An 18,236-nucleotide genomic window follows, 5' to 3' on the forward strand; every position below is an offset into this window, starting at 1 on the left:
AACAACCAGGTCTATGAAAACAAGCCCAAAATAAGTTAATATAGACCACATGAGCACTTTAAACCTAAATACTTCCGCTATTTGAAAATCGCCGATCTACAAGCTCACAAGCAACCACCAGGGGCGTCACAAGGGGGGGAAGTGGGACTCAGTTTACTAGGGCCCAAGGTGGAGGGGCCTTAATTATTTTATACTTTAGCAATCGAAATTTAGCAGATAGGCCTATACAAGCTCACAGAGTGCCGCGCTGCGAGCTTGTAGATCACGCTGCGAGCTTGTAGATCTGCTATTTTTCGTGAAAATGGGTGCAAAATCTTTGAAAATATGTATTTCTTAACATTTGTAAGTCATATTTTGCTTCTGGGGGGTCCCTGGAACTATTTTGAGATGGGGTCCATGGCCAAATTCATATAATTTTGGGGGTCCTCCTTCACATGAAAAGGTTTGAGCACCACTGACACTCCCCCTATGAAGAACATTAATGGGGGGCCCACAGTGAATCCTTGTGCCCTGGCAAGTGGCAACCTCCATTATTTACAAGCAACTTTACAGAAATAAGAGCCCAAAATGGCTTATAATAGTCAGATTTGGCAACACTGCATGGTATTTCATTCAACCTAGCCCAACATGGCTTATATTATCAGACCTGGCAACTGCATGTTGTTATTTTTCTCCACACACTGTAGGCTAGGTTGCTTGCTAACAGTCAGACACAAACTGCACATTTAGCCACAAACAACCACAAACTACACCAATCTAAAATCATTATCAATACGTTTTTAAATGAATCTTGAGAAATGTACAGCTAAACTGTAATGATGAATGGGACAACAAGTAAACTTCTCCTGTAACAGTGGTGCACTGCCTATGCGACGCGTCGAGTGGGTTTGTACTCGGTGCGCACTGCTGCGCAGCTGTTGTTTCTCCATCCCATCAATGAGTGTAGCAGAGGAGCCTATAATCTCCTTCCAGCCGTAGATAACCGAGAGAACAACCGGATTCTAAACATGAGTCACGTTGTTGTGAAAATAATTCCTCTGCAAAAAAAAAACGTAAAAAAAATCTTAAAAAATAAAAATAAAAATAATAATCATAGAGCGGCGGCCAGATTTTAAGGGGCGGCGGCCCGCCACTCCTTAATGCATATAGGGGAAACACTGGAGCTGCTACATAATGTGTGTGTGTGGGGGGGGGGGGGGGGGAGGAGGAGAAGACCACCACCTTCTGTTGCTGAGTTCATATGATTTCCACTTCTACGTTAATGTGATATACTGTCAAATGCTGAGGTTCCTCTGGTTCCTCTTGTGCCATCTTGTCTGCGGCCAGGTCTCTCAACAAGTGCAGAATAAGGAGTGATAGGGGAGGAGGTGGAGTCTGAAGAGAAGTGACTTATCAGACTGCGGTGGAGGCACTATGCTATTTCCAATAGCTATGCTGATAGCTATGCTATTACACGGCATGTTCTTTAAATGCAGGTTCTGTCCATTGGCAGGCATTCAACAAGGTGCTGCTTAGTTGCACCGCTGTGAAAATCTTACTTCAAAAGGTTTAATAAAATTATTTCAGAGGCTGGGCTACAGACTCCCACTGAATACAAACATTCCGGTCCAAAACACCTTAAGTTCCAAGCGGAGATCTGCTGTTATTGTTGTAAATGGTTTTATTTTGTTGTCTTCCTAGACCCAACTGAGGTGTACACTTGGGGAAACAATACAAATTTCACTCTTGGGCATGGAAACCAGGAGAGCAGACAGCACCCAGAGCTTGTCGACATCTTTGCCAGGACAGGAGTCTACATCAAGCAAGTAAGCCAAAAATAAATTGTTTTCATCTCAGCTCTCATGAGGGCAAGTAGTTGTTTGCCACTGTTATGTACGGATGTGTTGCAATAAAACAGCTTGTTCTTGATCCAGCATGTTACCTGGGTCACCCTGCAAAACATTGCCTCCCCAAAGACCTCCCTGAATCTGAGCCTCTCTCTAGGGTGATATTTCTCAACGGGGCGCTACTGCCCCTCAGGGTTTTTTCAGAGAACGTTGGGGGCGCTGGAAGAAATATTTTTGAAAGGGGTTGTTGAGGTAGTCTGGGAGGGCGTTTGTTAACACCTTCACAGCCACTTTATATTAAAACCGGATGAAACCGCACTTCTTTAGTACTTAAATTAGCCGGACCGGAAATTTCCGTACTAGGTCATTAAAAACGAAATGGATGATAATGATAAAAAAAAACGATCGGCAGCCCTTCTCCATCTCTTCTTCGACTGATCTAAAAGGATCATTCTCTCAACCCTTTTAACCGGAAGTGCTTCTGGTAGCTTTTCATCTGTCCGTGATGTTTTCGTTCAGAAAAAAGTTGACATGGACGCTGCATAAGGAGTGGATTACATTCTCTTACCTCGATGTGGACGGATCGTGCACGCGAGGAGCCCGGTGGGCACGGCATTTCGGCTAAAATCCCCATTTTAGGCCTATGCAGAGCTGCAACATTAACGCGCGTAACAATGATCGATGCACTTAGGGTTGCCAACTCCCAGAGTTTCAAATACGGGACACCTCCTAATGAAACTTGCGGTGCCAAAGGCGCTGCCGAAAAATCTGGTATTTTCGGTTATAAAGTTGGCTAAAACAGGTATTTTCCTATATTAAATCATATTTTTTCTTTCACAATATTAATTTGTGTGTCTTTGGGCCACCTAACCTATTACCTTAAAATCATATAGTGTAGTCCTATATTTTATTTCTCTCAATTTTCCAAAACATATAGGTCTACCTGGTTCTTATGTGCCCACTCTCTGGTTACCCAACACTAGTTTAATCATATTGGCATACAGTAATAACCAGTAGTTTTTAAAAACAAAATCAACCCATGCATTTCACATACCAGCCAGTCTGGGGTCGCTTTATTTGGCAGACAAGACTACTGTAGTGCTCCCAGGAATACCATCCCATGGCTTATTTTCTGCCTGCTTGCCTGCTTTTTCACCTTGTTGTTTAGGCTATCACCTATCATGGATTCATGTCTAATCTGTTTGTTCACAATCTTCTGTCACACTTTTTTTTTTAAGACATTAAACAATGTTCTGAGCCGAGCACTGTCGTATGCTCGCTCGCACGCACTCGTCTCTCGCAGGCAACTAGTGGACTGAACCTACAGCCCATAGGATTGGTGTAGGGGGCGGAGACTGTGTCTTAGCAACACTGTGTTAATGAGCCAATGAGCTGCCTACAAACAGCGCAGCGCCTCACACAGCAAGGATGCAGCACTTGTCGTCTCAGAGGAGAGCAGAGTGGAAGTGGAAGCTCACTGACAGGCAGAATCACTGTAATTTCTCAATTAAATCATCCCGTCATTCATATTTATCCCCCAACCTTAAAATACGGGACAAAGAGCGGTCCGTATCCGTTCAATACGGGACACGTCTTTTAGTTTCCAGAAACGGGACGATCCCGTATTTTACGGGACGGTTGGCAACCCTAGATGCACTTGTCGTAAAAATAATTGCATGTTGTTGGATCTCTCTGATGGTCTTGTAAAATGAATCCTGTCTCAGATCATCATGAAATAATAGACATTTTTGGCTCCTCCACCGACAGCCATTCTGGGAGGCTGCCAAAGTGTTGTGTTCTGTCCTCTACCTCCAGCACCTTGCTGTAGTCCATATTCAGATTCACATAACTTATCCCCAAATGACCATGCTGACAAGATGTTTCATGTTCACTTTCTCTTTACTGAGAAAGCACATAAGGAGGAGCGCACACCTAAGTGAGTGAGGTGCTGACCACGCAGATAACAATGAAAGAGAGGAAAGAGGCCGCACACTCTTCAGCCACGATGCAAATAATTTATTTACCAACGTTTCGACTGTTGCCAGTCTTCATCAGGGTTTAACAGAATGACAGAACAAACATCACTTTTATAGGGGCTGGGAACAAAGGTGGAGTCATCTCAAGGAGGTGTCCTCAATCTCCCCATCAACATGGGTGGGGTGGGTAATTGCTCATCACTGGCAAGTGAAGTGACTAAAAACCTGCTTGTGTGCCCAAGTGACTTGTACATCTGTTCATTTCATTATTCATTTGTAAATATTAAAAAACAACGACAATATATATATATATGGAAAACCATTCTAGAACACTGAGAGATGTATAAATATACATACACGATAGAATAGAGTAAAAAATACAACAGTAAAAGACACAGTATCAAAAAACTCTCCAGTAGGAGGGGGCAATCAACAGGACTAATTTTGTGAAGAACTCATGACTGGGAGACTACACTAGATAAAGGAACATCAACCTGTTTCATCTGTCTGTTTGACTCGTATTGGTCTGTGGAAAATAGGACAAAGTATCAATACACACATAGATAACTTAGAAACAGGAGTGAAAAGGAGCCTAGAGTTTGCAAAGAAACCGGGTTTAGGGAAAGGGAGTAGAGGGAGATAAGTCCTGGTTGGAATGACCAATGACGGACATTTGGGATTAAAGTATTCAAAAAATGTATCCAAAAGGCTTCTCTCTTGAGTAATGTGTTGTCCATATCGCCTCCTCTTCTAGGGACAGGTACCTTCTCAATACCTATGTAGCGGAGAGCAGAAATAGGATGGTCAGCCTCCAGAAAGTGCTCAGCAACAGGATAGATTAACTTTTGGCACCTGATGGAGCTGCGGTGCTCTGCTATGCGCGTTTTAAGAGCGCGCATGGTCTTGCCCACATAGTATTTGCCACATGGGCAGTAAATTACATAAATTACGCCCTTAGTATTGCAGGAGATAATACCCTTAATGGGGATCTTTTTACCCGAATGGGGATGCTGGAATGTAGTACATTTAAAGGTACTATTGCATTGTGCACATGCACCACATTTGTAGTTCCCATCTGGGATTGGACTTAGGGTCTGTTGCAGGCTTTTCACTGGAGGGGGGAGGTCAGAATGAACCAAAGAGTCCCTTAAATTTCTGCCTCTTGAGAAAACCACTCTGGGGGGAGTTGAAAAGACAGTTTGGAGCGCTGGATCTGACTGGAATAAATGCCAATGTTTTTGTAAAATAGGTTTGAAGAGTTCAGCAGCTCTGGAATATTTGGTGATAAAAAGTGGTGTTGAGGTATTGTCTTTCGGGACCTCCTTTAAGAGGTCGGCCCTGGGTTTGTGGATTATTCTATCCACAGCAGTGTGAAGTTGCTTTTCAGTATAACCCCGATCCCTAAATTTGTTAACCATTGTATGCATGTGCATGGTAAAATCATGTGGGTTTTTACAAATGCGTTTTATCCTGCACAGCTGGCTATATGGTAAACTGTTCTTTAGTGGGAGCGGGTGACAACTGTCTGCTTTTAGAAGACTATTGCGATCGGTGGGCTTTGTGTAAAGATCAGTGTACAAAGAACCATCCTTGTGAATGATCCAGGTGTCCAAGAAGCTAACTCTTTCCGAATCATAGTTCATTGTGAACTTAAGATGATCGGAGGAAGCATTTAAAAAGGAACTGAATGCAATATATCAACGGAGCCCCTAAATAGGCAAAAAATGTCATCGACATACCTCTTGTAGATCAACAAATTCGGAAAAAAGGGGTTTGTTATATTATTAACCTGTTAACAATCCTGTATAATTTGCAAAAAACGCCTATACACAGCGTACCCAAAGTAAATTGATTGTTGTTTTTAAACCATTTGGAGTAATGCATTGGGCATGGTCTCATTTTGAAGGAAACATTTTGAAGTTTTACCCAGAAATAAAGAATCACTCTGTGTGCAACTGACATTGAGTAATGCAAGTTTTAACTTACTGGAATAGCAGGTTTTTAATCCTCGCCTAAATATTTTCAGTAAATAGATGCCTACATAACACTGTTATTATCATATAGGAGCTGAAAAACACAATGTGGCCACATTTTGAAGCCTTACCTAGCCCAATTTCAAAGGACATGATAAAACTACAGAATATGAATATATCTTTTTATGCGAGTTTTGATGCTACAACCACAGGGTTTGCAGCTCTGTAATCACAAGACTCGTGGCTTTCTATAGGTATGCGACATGCCGTTTAGGTGAAACACACGCTTGCGTGGACGTGAATGTTTGTCAAAGTACGGCCGGCGGGCCCGCCGGCGGGCCGAGAACTGATAAGAGGTTAAGGATTTTTGTTTTCTCCAGGTATCCCACATATAAGCTGGCAAAATTACAGGACATATTGGAGCCCATAGCCACGCCTTTCTGTTGTAGGAAGAACTCATCCTGGAACATAAAGAAATTGTGGGTCAAAACCAATTCAGCAAGGGTGATGATGCACTGGTTTGTAGTGTGGAATCTGTTCTGTGTGACTCTAAAAAATGTTCAAGGGCCTGGATGCCATCAACATGTGGAACATTCGTGTACAATGCTTCTACATCAAATGTCACTAATAAACAGTCTGAAAGTAAGGTAGCCATGGACTCCAAAATAGAGATTAAATGGCCTGTGTCCTTAACAAAAGACGGGAGCTGTTCAGCCATGGGTCTGATGAAATAATCTACAAAGGTGGAAATTCTCTTTACTGAAGTGAGTTGGAGTTGGGTAAAACTGAGAAATGCATATATTGGCATTAGAACTGATAAACATGCACACCAATCAGATATAACAATATGCTAAATCTTCTTGCTAAATATTCATTCAGTGAACAAGAACATACACTGTGACCTTCAATGAATATACTCTTCACTAACAGAATACTGTTGCAAAATAGTGTATGACTATGCCAACAATGCCTTAAGATGCTAGCTTAAAGATGAAGATACAGTAAAAACACAGATGAGAATGCCATGCTTCTTAATCAAAATAATAGCAATACTTACTGATGACATCATCAACAAGGAACAGATTCACATTCCCAACCTGTTGCTAAGACTTATTTATTGCCAGTCTTCTGGGAGAAGACCAGGCTGCTGCTTCTTGCTTTCCCAACAACATATCTTAGGCCCTGTACATACTGCAACGCTCTGTAGAGAAAACGGCGAGGTCCCGGGACATCGCCGTTACGTTTTGCTTTTTATAAATGAAGCCAGATTAAGGCTTGAAATGATGTAGTGTCCATGTAGTTTCGCTAGGTGGTGGTGACGTACGGATAGATGAGTATACTTCCTTGTTTACCATTCACCATGGTACGTGGCTCACCGAGCTGCAGTAGGCTGTATGGAAGCGTATGCGAGCCATGACATCAGTGTGTTGTCCTTTCTTGCGTTTCTGTTGTTCCACCCAACTCTGCGTTTCAAGATCTTTCCGTTTTTAACCCCCGAGAAAGCCGCTGTCGTCTGAACGGAAGGCATATCTGACTTTTCCTTTTGCGGAATTCTCGTTTCAAAAACGCAGTGTGACTGTGAACGGCGCCTTATTTAGCAGGAATTTAGCCTGGTCATCATCATGCAATTAATGTCCTGCAATCACTTGGACTTGATGGCCTCAGGTGCAATATGGCTGAAACTAACCTCTCTGCAACCTCTAGCGAAGAGAAAAAACTGTCAAAAAATCATCAAATTTCAAAGCAAATTTGCTTACTGTATATCCTTTTGAAAGTTGAAATAAATAGGCATATATAACCTACATATATTCCAGTGACCTCTTGTTCTTTCTTTCTTTCTTTCTTTCTTTCTTTCTTTCTTTCTTTCTTTCCATATAATAACAACAATATTAATATTCAGGAAAGACAGTAAGGGACCTACCTACGTAATGGATATGGGAGTGCTGGCCCCAAAAAGAGAACAATGTTGAGAACACTTCTCTAAAGTAAATCAGCATATACAAAAGTTATACAAATTGTATTCTACAAACAGCCATTGCTTTAATTAATGAGTCATATTTTGCCTGAGAGAGATGCACCGCGTCCAAAGAAATGAGGCATTTATTGGTGATTCGGCCACAGTAATGTGAGAGTGTGACCACTGTAGGGTAAATGGGAGTGCAGGGCAACAGGTGTTAAACGCTTGGACTGTACTTGGACTGTATCCATGCATAGGGTAATTTGTGGCTCTGCATGGTTAAACTCCCTGCCTCGGTGAGCCAGCCAGGCTATAGTTTCATTTCATACCACATTCTGGTGCTGCTCTTAGTGTGATTATTATGGCTGTTGGCTGGCACCAATGCCACTGCCCCAGTGATATACTGCGAGTTTACTAACCGCAACAAGGTTTTCCAAGACCCGCCCTGTGGAGGAGTGGGGACGCTGTCATCAAAAATAGCAGATCTACAAGCTCACAACGTTGTGAGCACTACTCACAAAAAATGAAAAAATGATTTTTAAGTATTTTATTGCCTAACTGCCTACAAACTATACCAATATAACTGCTATAATAAAAGAATAAAGATGGAGGGAAAATATGTGGTTGTGGTTAGTGAACACGCTGCTATACTGTACATGCACCAGATGCCACCTGACACCTGATGATCTAAAACAAAGTGAATTTATTTAAGGTATTTCCCTTTAAAGCTTTTTTCTTGATTTGCATATGCGTTTTTCACAACCAGGTTTAGTTTTTTCTTATTGTTGGGAACAATTGACCAAAATGCTGTTTTACCATACCTGTAGTCTGGCTACTGAAGTAAGAAACCCAATGCTTTGGTCCTAATGCTGACCTGGGGGCTTATGATGCAGAGTAATTTCATAATGCAAAGCGGGGGGCAGATGGATCTCCTTTCACGACCAGAGTACGACCCCGGCAGGGCTGTACACACACACACACACACACACACACACACACACACACACACACGGGCACAGCCTTTGCAGCCTTTGTCTTCGCTGCTCAGTCCTGCAGGTGCTGGGGGGTTAAATATTAATCCCAGAATGGCATGTTTAAATTAAATGAACCACATTTGTGTGTGTGTGTGTGTGTGTGTGTGTGTGTGTGTGTGTGTGTGTGTGTGTGTGTGTGTGTGTGTGTGTGTGTGTGTGTGTGTGTGTGTGTGTGTGTGTGTGTGTGTGTGTGTGTGTGTGTGTGTGTGTTTGTGTCTCCCCATCAATGTGATACTCCAGGATGCATCCCTGTGGTCTTTTGTGGGCTTGAAGGGATCAATGTATTAGTAATGATGTTTGCTTTTCCACTTGTACCACAGGCTTTATTGGTGCACACTGTTTTACTATTACTACATGAGGGCTTGGCCAGGAAAATGGAAAGATATGCATCACTGCCTCCAATTTGAGGACAGGATTATGATGTCGGGCCACTTATTAACTCTTTGAGTGCCACCCCGTTCACCACTAGAGGGCGCCCAGTGGCCATAGAAAATCCCATAGAGATATGCTGGTATATGCAGAAGCCCTGCAGCCATGACTTGCCTGAACACTTTCCTTTGTGCATGTACAGGAAGAGGATGAAGTTAGCTTGAAGTTAGCTATTGGTTACCAAGCATTTTAGAAGCCTTATTTTCGTCAACTTAGCCATGATTAAACCTTGCACACCTCATGCATGGGAAAAAAACGGAGAAGAATGAGCTCTAAAAAATCCAATGCAATCCTGGATTGCATTGAAGTGGATTTGTGCAGTTTGTTCACAGCTTTCAAACAAAAAAATCCGATTGGAAATCCGTTCAGGCATTCTTGAGATAATCGCCATTATGTTTTACATGTTATGTAAACAAACATGGCTGCCCTGTATGTTAGATGGGGTTGTATGGGGGTGGAACATGCAAAATCGCGATTGAAATCATGTTCACTAGATTTGATGGGGTCCAAAAAAAAATAAAAAATAAAAAAAAAATTCATTTTTTTTTTTTTTTTTTTTATATCCCGAACATGTTCGGGATAGGCACTCTGGTATGCGATAATATATCCCGAACATATTCGGGATAGGCACTCAATGAGTTAAGTATGACAAAAACATAGCCGAATATGTCGTCTATGATTGTATGTTTATTTACCAATCCCAACCAAACTAGCAGACCACATAGCCTACCGTACATACCGGTAGACAAATATGGTTTCAACCACATAAGCCATATTTAATATTTTGTTAAACACTTGTCACATGGCAAAACAAAATGTTCAATAATTTTTGCCTATAATAATTATGACGAATTGGGTTAATGGATCACGCCCCCACCAAAAAAAGGTTTGTGAATATTATAAAATACCAATGTTTTATTTTGTCTTCTTTTTAGGTTGTCCTGTGTAAGTTCCACTCTGTGTTCCTATCTCAGAAGGGCCAGGTGTTTACCTGTGGACATGGACTTGGAGGGCGACTCGGCCATGGGGATGAACAGACTTACCTGGTAGGATATCTGTTGGATGTCAATGATTACATGGTTATTTTAGAAGTAAAATTTGCTTTTGATCCATCAGTATTCATTCACTAGTGCTTTCTTAAAAAATGTATTGTTCTCCTTTTATTCCCATCTCCATTAGGGTGGCAGCTACAGTATTGATTTTTGACATTTATGTTCTTATATATCAATATATATATATAAAAGTTTGTGTCAGTTGTGTCAGCACTTTGTGCCACCAAAATGTGGAACTCCTTACCAAAGGCCTTAAAGGAGTGTAAATCCCTAACATCCTTTAAAATTGCCCTGAAAAACCACTTACAGGCGGCAGCCACTCGTAAATGGTAAAAACAAACCTAGCCCAGCCTTACCCTCCCCCTGACCCTTCTATTGTAAATATCTACTGTATATATTTTTCTGCATTGTTTTCTTTTTTCTTTTTTTTTCTTTTCTGACTATCTACTGCATAGTACTCTGTTCTATCCATCTATCATTCAATGTTATATGAAATGCTTAAGTGGTTTCCTGTGTAAATAAGCCAAGTGCTTTCTAAGATCTCCTTTTAGTTGACCTTGTACCAGTGAACTGTACCGTCATGAAACCGCACCTTTTTCTATGCAAACTTCTAATAAAGTCTTCTATCAATCAACCAAATAGCCGAATTTACAAGTCAGTCTTGTACATCTATCTACTATTATCTATCTATGCTATTTAAAAAAATGTATTTATATGTTTTATAATCGATCAAATTGATTACCGGTAGTTCAATTAACTGTTGCACGCCTGATCTACTTGTTTATTCTCCTGCACAGGTTCCTCGTATGTTGGAGGGCCTGCAGTCCCACCACTGTTCTCAGATAGCCGCAGCCAAGGACCACACTGTTGTGCTAACAGAGGGCGGCTACGTCTACACCTTTGGCCTCAACACGTTTCATCAGCTTGGCCTATCTCCTCCACCCGCCTCTGCACCCGTCCCTCGACAGGTAAAGGGCCGTTTATAGTTCCGTACGTTAATTAAGTCGGAATGCATAGTTTCTCTACGTTATGTGCGGGCCGACCCGCCCTCCGCTCCAATTCCGCCAGAGGTATGGTTGATATTTACAGACGTTGAAGAACCACATCTTTCCACTCTTTTTGCAGAGGAAAAGTAATTTTCCTCACTACTGCCCCCACGGTTGACAAATGTTAGCCACAGGTAGTTCAGGCGTACGTACATTTTAATTGGTTTTAACCTTCTTGTTGCCAAGCATTAAAATCTTCCATGTCTTCCATTGCCAGAATCTTTAGAATCTTGGTTGAGTGTTGTCCGTTAGCCTACGTACGGACAGGGAGAAAAAACAGACACCAAAACGGAAGAAATCTCCCCCTCCATTTCTAGTGTAGATTGCGGTCCTTATGTATTACTATGCATGGTACTTAAGGCAAGTAGGAAGAACAACCTGTGCTGCAGCTAGACTAGACTGTAAAATCATCAGTTAATTTAGCTCTGAGAATGAATGAATGAAAAATCTAGTTCCATGTCATGCAACAATTTGGCCCATCCCATATGGGATTATATGACACATTAGACATCAAAGTAAACTGACATCAGTAGTCCTTCCGGTGTTTACATTATACCCACATAAATTAACAAATCCATAAAAATGAGAAAATTATACATCATGAACAAAATAATCTCAAATAAAACAATGCTATTTTACATGTATATGGCCCTCCTCATTGACCAAGCTTTATCCAGAAATGAAGCAAAAGAAAAAATATCATATTGAAACAGTCGTCTCAGCTTCTCCAAGTCATCACACCACACAAATTCACAATTTGGATCTACCTTATTAAAGATAAGGTAATGCCTAATATAATTATAGAATGGGCAATAAAAAACAATTAAGCTCACACAAACCACATAACCTATCCTCCTCAGCTGTGCCTACATATCTACCCGTCCCGATATGAAGACCAAGTATACCAGCCCTGATTTGAGCACATAAGGATCGTTTCTTTTATGAAAGGTTATACAGTAAGTCGTTTTCTGGACCATAGACGTGTTTTATCTCACAATATGTGCGGAGCTTTGGTTTACACCATATGTCTAGAGCCCATTTGTCCTTTACGTTTTGAAAAATAATTTATTTTATTACCATACCCTGTATGTTTTCTTTATTATAATAATGGTCTTCATACCCAGCTCTCAACAGAATATCATACATGTCCATAGCCCATGCACCCTTAATCGAGATGTCCCACTCAAAAATCTTCCTTATAATTCTATTAGAGTTAAGACCAAGGGGCAAGTTCTGCCGATTTAAAATGACTCCAATACGGAAGTAAAACTTCCTATGATTGGCCGCTAGTTGCGCTGTTTTCCCCCTCGGCCGATAGCAAAAAGAATTGTTCACCATTGGATCCCATTCATTTTCCCCTTTCGTGTTCTAACCTTAATTAACATTTTCATGAATACTTTATGGTTCCTATCGCTAGTTATCGCTAGCCTTTCAATCACCATCATATGCGTTTTGTCGAAATTTGGTCCAATGTATTTTAAAATAAATTATAAAGTTGCAGGGTGGGGGCGGGGCCGACTTCTGATGAAACTGATCTGCGGCCAGCCTGCATGCACTGATGCACAATTCGGTTACCCAGAGCAGAGCAGATCTAACAACTCGTCGTAATGCGACGCACTGTTAGCTAGATCGGTTTATTTTGTACAACGGCGTGTAAACATTTTTACAAAATAAATCTATTATACAAACCCAGGTTACAATGTACATTTAGCAGACGCTTAATCCAGAGCTATTAAAATTCGCCTACAATGTATTTACTCTTATAGGCATATCAGCCACAAATACACGACTTGGTATTTATTTATTATGAAGGCTACCTACTGCCCGATTGTGTAACAAGCCTATATATAATGCCACCAAAACAATGCGTCTTTATTTGTTTTTTCTCGTCTTGATTTGTGCAAGTATGGCATGCCATTAAGCTAATAGCCCTACATAAACATATCGACACCAGACAACATATTAGTGGCCACTTACAGCCAAAATAGCCTATGTTCTAAGCCAAGGGAAGCCTATATTATTTTATAAACTCCTCTTTAACATTGGCATATAGCATTCTTGATAATTTGTCAATCATATGCCTACCACAGACTTACTTTATAGGCCTACTTCAGACCATTTATCAAATATTTCATGTAACATTTTGGAAACTGAAAACAGCACTTTTTATATGAAGTTGCATGTCCTGCTATCCTGTATAATTCTTGCCATACCTCATATACCTGTTGTTGGAGCCAGGATGGGAGATCTCGGTCGGGAGCTCTTTTGGAATTTGAAGTTGGTCATAGCAGACTTCGGCGACGTGATGTTATGGCAATTATCTGGCTTTTTGTAGGTTTAGAACGGCTATTAGGTAATAATGTATTTCTCCCAAGTAACCACTCGTATATAAAGTGGTATAGCCTATAATATAATATAAAACTAAAAAGAAACACTCAACATTTAGCCTCACCAAATGGTATTAATTAAAACATTTGAAAATAACACTGAGGCTACAGTATAATTGTCAATAGAACAGTCTGCAGCACGTCAAACTAAGTTAGCACTTACATTCACTCACACATACAAATGTCACACAAATTTGCATAGGAACGCACACAAATAGACATAGGTTGATCTCACATTTTATTTCCAAAATATAAACCAGAATGAAATTGACTGAATCAAAGAGGAGGAATATGCTGAATGATGTAGGCCTGCTACTGTAAAAAAAAAAAACTCAAACAAATGACATGAATCAAGCGCATTTACGATCGCTGATTGAAATAACCTCTTTAGCCTCCCGGAATAATTAACCCACGATACTGCATGTCAGCTCAATAATTAGTTCATGAATCCATTCGTGAATCCAGCTTCTCTTCTACTGTAGGCTGGCTACTTAGCATGTCACAATCACAGACTGTAGTCACAATGGACAATTCATATGCATATTGCATCCATTCCTACATTAATCGCATTGTTAACATAGGTGTCAAATTGTTGTCAGCTTTTGTTAAGAGGTGTGACTGAGAACTATGAATGCACTATGAACTATGAATGCAACCTCAGTCCTATAAACATCACAAATCCCTGTTAATAAATATGAATAAACACATGCATATTTCTCTGGACGAATGCCTCTTTGCTTTGTGAAAAGTCTAGTGGACAATTAGCCCCATATAACCTCGAGACACAACAGTATGCAGCGACGGGTGAGGTTCTATATGGGGCTAGTGGACAACTGGATTATTATAAGACCCAGCGGAACTACACGGGCACTTTCAAAAGTGGAGTCCTCAACTAGGCTTCCATGCGGGGTACAGAGTCCTAGACGGCCGGTCAGGTTAGCGGTAGCCTCGGGAACCCAGGCTTGGTTAGCGGCGGCTGCAGCGGCTACTCCAGAGTCCAAACGTTTCGGTGCTCAAATCTCCGTGGCAAAATTAAAAAGTTATTCGGACATTTACTGTCACTGCGGTCCGTCTGTGTCATAGACTGTAGAAAAATAGGATGTGTGTTGTTGTTGTTGTTGTTGCGTTGTTGTTGGCTTGTTGTGGGCGATCCACGTTTTCTTCTTCGTCTGCTGTATTTTCGGCAGAGCTCAACACATTCTCCCAAGTATCCTTGCGTTGCACGTGACCGTTGGCAGCCAATAGCATCTCTGGTAGCATTACAATTCTATTTATTTCTATGATGGCGACACCCATTTCAAGGCGTGGAAAAGGGCCGTTTGCGCTGCATAGAAACCAATGGCGTCATTTCGTCCATATTTTTCTACAGTCTATGGTTAAGACCCAGTATTCTATTCCACAGACGTACCATGTGCATACTCCACCGTACCTCATTGGGTTCCCACCCCATATCCCCCATGATAGCCAGGGTTGGTGTAAACTTGTGTACTCTCCTACATAATCTAACACTGGACACACACAAGCCTGGTATAGTTTGGAGTAAGTAGAGAAACCAAGATCCCTCAGTGGCTTTGTTTTAGCTATGACACCCCCTAGTGCTCTACTTCCTGATTCTGTCAATAATCAGGAACGACTCCTTTTATAAAATTCATGTCTTCATATTCATATATCTGAGAGTAATCCGATGTAGCCAAATTAACCCGTAAGAGTTGATTTAATCACATTTTTATACTCTCTAAGACGGGGTGGGCAATTATTTTTTCCATGGAGCCACATGAACAACAGAAAATATTGTGGATGGGCCAGGCCAAAAGGCAGTGCTCCCCGCAAGATGTGCTCCCCGCAAACTAAACACGTGGCTTTACCTCCGACTTCAGTAAATAAATACTTAGTAGTCCAATTTTTTGTTAAAAATGCAGCTTTAGTCCATGCATGAGGTAAAATTAGAAAATGTGTTTATTTTGTAATTTGCCATGAACCCTAAACGGGCTGATCAGAGTGAACCAAAGGGCCGCACAATGTCCAGATCTGCTCTAAGCGTTACAGATGGATACATTTCCACTGAGGAGCCAAGGTTTCTTTTACAAAGAAAAAGGAAATCATATGCTTTGCATTTGAGAGGCCATTCTCCTGGGAAACATTGCCTGGAGATATATGTTTCAGTTGTTATGTCTTCACAGACATTAAGTGCAAACAACTGTCTTTTTGAATTCTGCTTTTTCTACATAAAAAATACGTATTTGTTTTACTGCTTCCGGTAGCTCTGGTTTCCACCTGTGTTTGCTCTCTTACTCATATTTTACAAGGGTCGACTCATCATTATATACCTGCCTTTGTAGTTGTCTGTATTCCTTTGAGTAAAATGCTTCAAAAATTGTATTAACTGTATAAAATGTTGTACAGGTGTCCTGTAAGAACCTGAAGGGGAGGAGAGTGATTGGAGTGGCAGCCGGGAGGTTCCACACAGTGCTGTGGACCAGGGAGGCAGTCTACACCATGGGACTCAATGGAGGACAGCTGGGTAAGCTGCAGCTTTAAAACAGCAACCCATTTAGCGTTTCATTCTTATTTGAATGCATTTTATATTCATACATTTCATTCAACCTGTAACGTAGGTCAGTCTCACTTAATAATAAAGTTTTCTGGTCTATGTTCATGGTAGAAGCAGCAGCACGGGTTGCACCTTTTTGCCAGACCCAGGGGGTCGGCCTACAAAAGGCTTTGTCGGTCGGTCGGTCTGTCTGTCTGTCTGTCGGTCGGTCGGTCCCTCTTTTCCTCACTGTGCACACACAGGTGACGGCACTCAAGGCAATCAGCCGAGCAAGGGAGGGGCAGATGCGTGTGTGTGTAACACACGCACACACACACACACGCACACGCACGCGCACGCACACGCACGCGCACACGCACGCACACACGCACACGCACACACGCACACACGCACACGCACACACGCACGCACTCACACGCACACACGCACGCACTCACACGCACACACGCACGCACTCACACGCACGCACGCACTCACACACACACACACTCATACACAGCTGCACCCCTTCCTTGCATTCTGATTTTCATTGCGGGTCTGGCAGAACCAGGTGACCTGGTCTAGTTTCTGTAGATGAATCTGAATCCGTTATCTGATTGTTCCAGTTTTTCTTGGATGATCTGTACCCTCTGTCATCTGTTATGCCGTTCCCCACCACCAGGGTACCTGCTGGACCCCAATGGGGAGAAATGTGTGACGGCCCCCCGGCAGGTGTCAGCCCTGCACCACAAGGATGTCACAATCGCCATGGCAGCTGCCAGTAATGGGGCAACAGTGGTTGTGACTGAGAAGGGTGATGTCTACCTGCTGACTGACTACCAATGCAAGAAGCTGGCCTCAAGGTGAAACAGACAATAGGACTGTTTATTATACTTTGTTGGTATATGTTAGTGCTGTATATAAATCTGTTGAAATCAGGATTTATTTTATATGCTATAGTTAAATATTGTTCTGCAATATGACTAGCAGCATTTCTTAATTATGTTAATTAGTGCAGCCAGTTTGTGAAAAAAGCTGCATAAATAAGTATTCCGTGGTCAGTGGTTCAGGGAAAATCTGGATGGCATCGTAACCCCATTGACAAAACTAGGTTGAGTTGTATCTCCTTTGGTCAAAAGGAAATGGCTATCTTAAAAAAATGCTTTACTGTACCTATAATAAATGCAAAATCTCTTCACTAGAACAATGTTCATGTAACCAAACGCATAGATTATCAACTAACCACTGTACCACCTCAACCCTTAGGAAATTAAACTGGTTTGGTGCTGTTTGACAGACGGTCAAAAAGTTAACCGTAAGCTGGATACTGCAGTAGAATGAGGGTGCTCATTCTACTGCTTTATCCAGCTTACGGTTTACTTTTTTCATAAACTCATTGACAATCCCAACAAGTTTCAGGGTGCTGAAACTTCTTGGGATTGTCAATGCTTCTCAATACTCAAATCTATGTTACATGGGGTCTTTTCATTCATTGTTATCAAAGATATTGCTTTTTTCTGCTTTAAACAATTTTTGGAGCTGTGTGAAACACAGGCTCCCTATACGTGGCCGTGTGGGTGGGTCTGTGTGTGTGTGTCTGTCTGTCTGTGTGTGTGTCTGTGTGTGTGTATGTAGCCTGAACTTCCTAAACTTCGGCACGCCACTAGTCCCACAGTTTTGCCACCAAACACTCGCGCCATATGTCAAATCGACCGGCTTACTCGGGAATCGTGGGCTATTACTTTTCTAAGAGAAAGGTTCTATAGTTTAATTGATATTAATTTATTAGTGAATTAATTTTCCCCATTGACTTAGAATGGGAATCGCAAAAACTCACATTCAATTATTTGTCTCTCGCAAACCACAGGGGCTACAGTTTCAAGACTTGGAGAGGAGGTTCATAATGATTTCAAGGATTAAATAAAAAATAATTGTGTCATTTGGCCTCATGGTGGCGCTATAACACCCCACTTTACGTTTTGGCCTGTAACTCTTGAACCGTAGGTCGGAAAATTAAAAATATTTT

The 18,236-nt window shown here is 41.5% G+C and overlaps 1 protein-coding gene across 2 annotated transcripts in view; it reads left to right on the top strand.

The window, feature by feature from the left end:
• The window catches only part of ibtk (inhibitor of Bruton agammaglobulinemia tyrosine kinase), a 59,248-nt gene that overhangs the window by 14,438 nt on the left and 26,574 nt on the right, over positions 1-18,236 (top strand). For both annotated transcript variants that reach the window (XM_080754141.1, XM_080754142.1), the window contains exons 4-8: positions 1,681-1,805; positions 10,131-10,241; positions 11,045-11,215; positions 16,084-16,201; positions 16,893-17,073. In XM_080754141.1, coding sequence (XP_080610267.1) covers positions 1,681-1,805; positions 10,131-10,241; positions 11,045-11,215; positions 16,084-16,201; positions 16,893-17,073 — 706 coding nt within the window. The remainder of the gene's footprint in view (positions 1-1,680; positions 1,806-10,130; positions 10,242-11,044; positions 11,216-16,083; positions 16,202-16,892; positions 17,074-18,236) is intronic.

The sequence above is a fragment of the Nannobrachium achirus genome (assembly GCF_963921795.1).
Source record: "Nannobrachium achirus genome assembly, chromosome: 2".
Lineage (NCBI taxonomy): Eukaryota > Metazoa > Chordata > Actinopteri > Myctophiformes > Myctophidae > Nannobrachium > Nannobrachium achirus.